A 2,641-nucleotide genomic window follows, 5' to 3' on the forward strand; every position below is an offset into this window, starting at 1 on the left:
ACAAATGTTTACCTTTGGAAATTGCAAATTTAATCTAAGCATTGGCCTGGCTATTGTTTCGGGGCAATTTCAAATGATTTCCCCAGCTAGTGGCTGGTGCAGACAGACGCATGTTGCATGCGTGGCAAGAGGCTCATTTACAACGACGAAAGGTATGCTAAGCCATCACATCACGCTGATTACATTATGTGTATACAGATGGCTGGATGCCCCCGATTCAAGCATCGAAGTGGCAGCTACAAGAGGCCATGAGCACGCATTCAATTATGCTCATGTCATCGCAGTAACCCCAATGCCAAATCATCTACAACTCACATTCGAAACCCAGGATATTCATACATATGTACATATATGGAAATACTATTTGCTGTTTACACAATTCGAGTTTACCAACATCGATGTCTGTAGCTATTTTGCAGTTGCTATTTGGGTCCTGTTCTGGGTCTTCCCATCCAGACGTCTGCCCGACAGCAAACTTGATTTGTTTGCAGTCCAAATCAAAGCATCAAAAGACCACAACAGAAAATACATGTATGGTTTTGTTATCGCCTTAATATGCAATTACTTGATAAATCGAAGGGAGGAGAAGGCTGAGCTGTGGACATGCAAGGATAAGCAGAATCTGAATTAAAAATGTTTCCAACTGTTCTCCATTGACATTTGCTCTCTGTCTCTCTGCCCTCAGAGCGATTGCAATCTTGGCTGCTGCTGCTGCTGCTGCAATTCGCATAAAGGCAGCCAAGCCAATAATAGTCAAAGCTTTTAACCAAATGAATTCATATTCAATGTACATATGAGGATGGAACTGTATGTACATGATGGATCGAGTAAATACAAAATTCTAAATGTTTTTACTAAACTTAATAGTTCACTTAGGTGTGGTTACGCGGTTAGATATCCACATTGCAGTGTTGACAGCGACCATTGACGATGGTGTTGCCGCCTCTACGGTAGATAGTGCCGCCTCCTCCACCACTGTAGCTTCCGCCTCCACCTCCTCCTCCGCGTGAAATGACCACATTGCCATTGCTGTCGGGTGAGGAGAAGCTGCGGTACTCCTGGCCATCCAAATACACTGGATCTCCGTGGGGATTGGGACCTGTTTCACCGGAGCAGAGATTGGGAATTATCTTAATTTTAGTTGATCAAATGCCAGATATCAAATCATGCTTACACGTCAGGCAAACACCATTTACAACCACAGTGCCGGGGTAAGCTGTATGCAAGTCATAAACAAAGAACAATCAATTAGCAGCAGCTGAGATGCAATCTCATTAACGAGCTTACCGCTGATCAAAGCCGGAATCAGCGCCAACGAGAGCAGTGCACACGCTAAGTACTTCATGATGGAATCAACTTCAACAGCTTACTGTCCCACCTCTCACGCTGTTTATATAGTTTTCGCGGTCGCTCAATCGCTCAATCGAAAACGAATTCTTTATCAATTTGCATATTGCGATAAGCCTTGCAGTTCACGGCAGTGCGCTGCTATTAATCTATCAAAGCGACCTGCACTCGTATTTTTCACTATTGTTTTTACCTCAGAAACTTTGATAGAACGTATGGGCTTTTCCCTATTCATATTGATGAAACCATCGTATAATTGATTTCCCTGAAACTTGAACAGCAAAATTTATGATGTTCTGGACAGACACACCCCAAAAAAAACTACAATTTATATCGTTGAAAGTTGTACGAGTATTCAGCATGAATGGCAAACAATTCTCGGGAAGTCTAGCTAGAGAAAAATTCCCTGCTTTGGAGATGCATAAAACTTGTTCAAGTCGTGACTCGTGAGTACTGAAGCCTAACCCCGCAGAAGGTAGCGCATCTATTTGACAGACTGACTGACTGATGGACTGCTAATTGCTATGCCCAGTGATCATGGCTTACAAAGGTATATTGGGTTCTTGAGTATATGAACACAAAGTGCAACTCCCCATAGGAAATGTCATATGCCACATAAATCTAAATGCAAAAGTTCGTATCTTAACACTGATCAAACAAATTATCTGAATTTTGATGCATGACAAATGCATCAATAAAATAAACGGTCATCGCATAGTCGGCAGACTCGACTCGCAGCCTCTTGGTTGTTTTTCGAAATGTATCTCTGGGCATTTCCCTGCTACGATTAATGCTTACGTAGCGGTCTGCCTGTATACTATTTCGCTGGAGCGATAAGGTTCGCTGGGATCCACAATGAGCAGCGTATATAAGCGGCTGCTGTGAGGTGCACCTACCCCAGACCTGTTCGACACTTCATCATGAGACATTCGGCGGCATTTGTGGTTGTCGCACTCTGTGCCTTAGCTCTAACCGAGGCAGCGGTTTACATTGGCGGCGGCTGCTACAACTGTAAGGCAATCAAAGCCACAATAATGGAACACCTCATAACAGTTTGATTTCCATGGTTCTTCCAGGTAACCCGCCCAACGGCCAGGGTCCCGGCATCTATACAGGTGGAGGAAACGGAGGAGGCGGTGCACCCAACACCTACTACAATCAAGGAGGCGGCCGAGGCGGTGGTGGCAGCAGTGGTCGTCCAGTTTACTCCGGTAACTTTGGTCCAAATGGATACAGTGGTGGCGCTGTCGGTCGAGGAGGCGGCGGTGGTGGTCGAGGAGGCGGTGGCGGCTAT

At 44.9% G+C, this 2,641-nt stretch overlaps 1 protein-coding gene across 1 annotated transcript; it reads right to left on the bottom strand.

The window, feature by feature from the left end:
* Positions 1–827: 827 nt before the first annotated feature.
* On the bottom strand, positions 828–1,386 carry LOC117896662 (bomanin-23). Its single transcript, XM_034805108.1, has 3 exons — positions 1,288–1,386; positions 1,175–1,216; positions 828–1,099 (listed from the first exon to the last, which is right to left on the bottom strand). The coding sequence occupies exons 1-3, from the start codon at positions 1,343–1,345 to the stop codon at positions 891–893; spliced, it is 309 nt and encodes a 102-aa protein (XP_034660999.1). The 5' UTR covers positions 1,346–1,386; the 3' UTR covers positions 828–890.
* Between the last annotated feature and the right edge of the window lie 1,255 nt (positions 1,387–2,641).

This window comes from Drosophila subobscura, chromosome O, assembly GCF_008121235.1.
Source record: "Drosophila subobscura isolate 14011-0131.10 chromosome O, UCBerk_Dsub_1.0, whole genome shotgun sequence".
NCBI classification, from domain to species: Eukaryota; Metazoa; Arthropoda; class Insecta; order Diptera; family Drosophilidae; genus Drosophila; species Drosophila subobscura.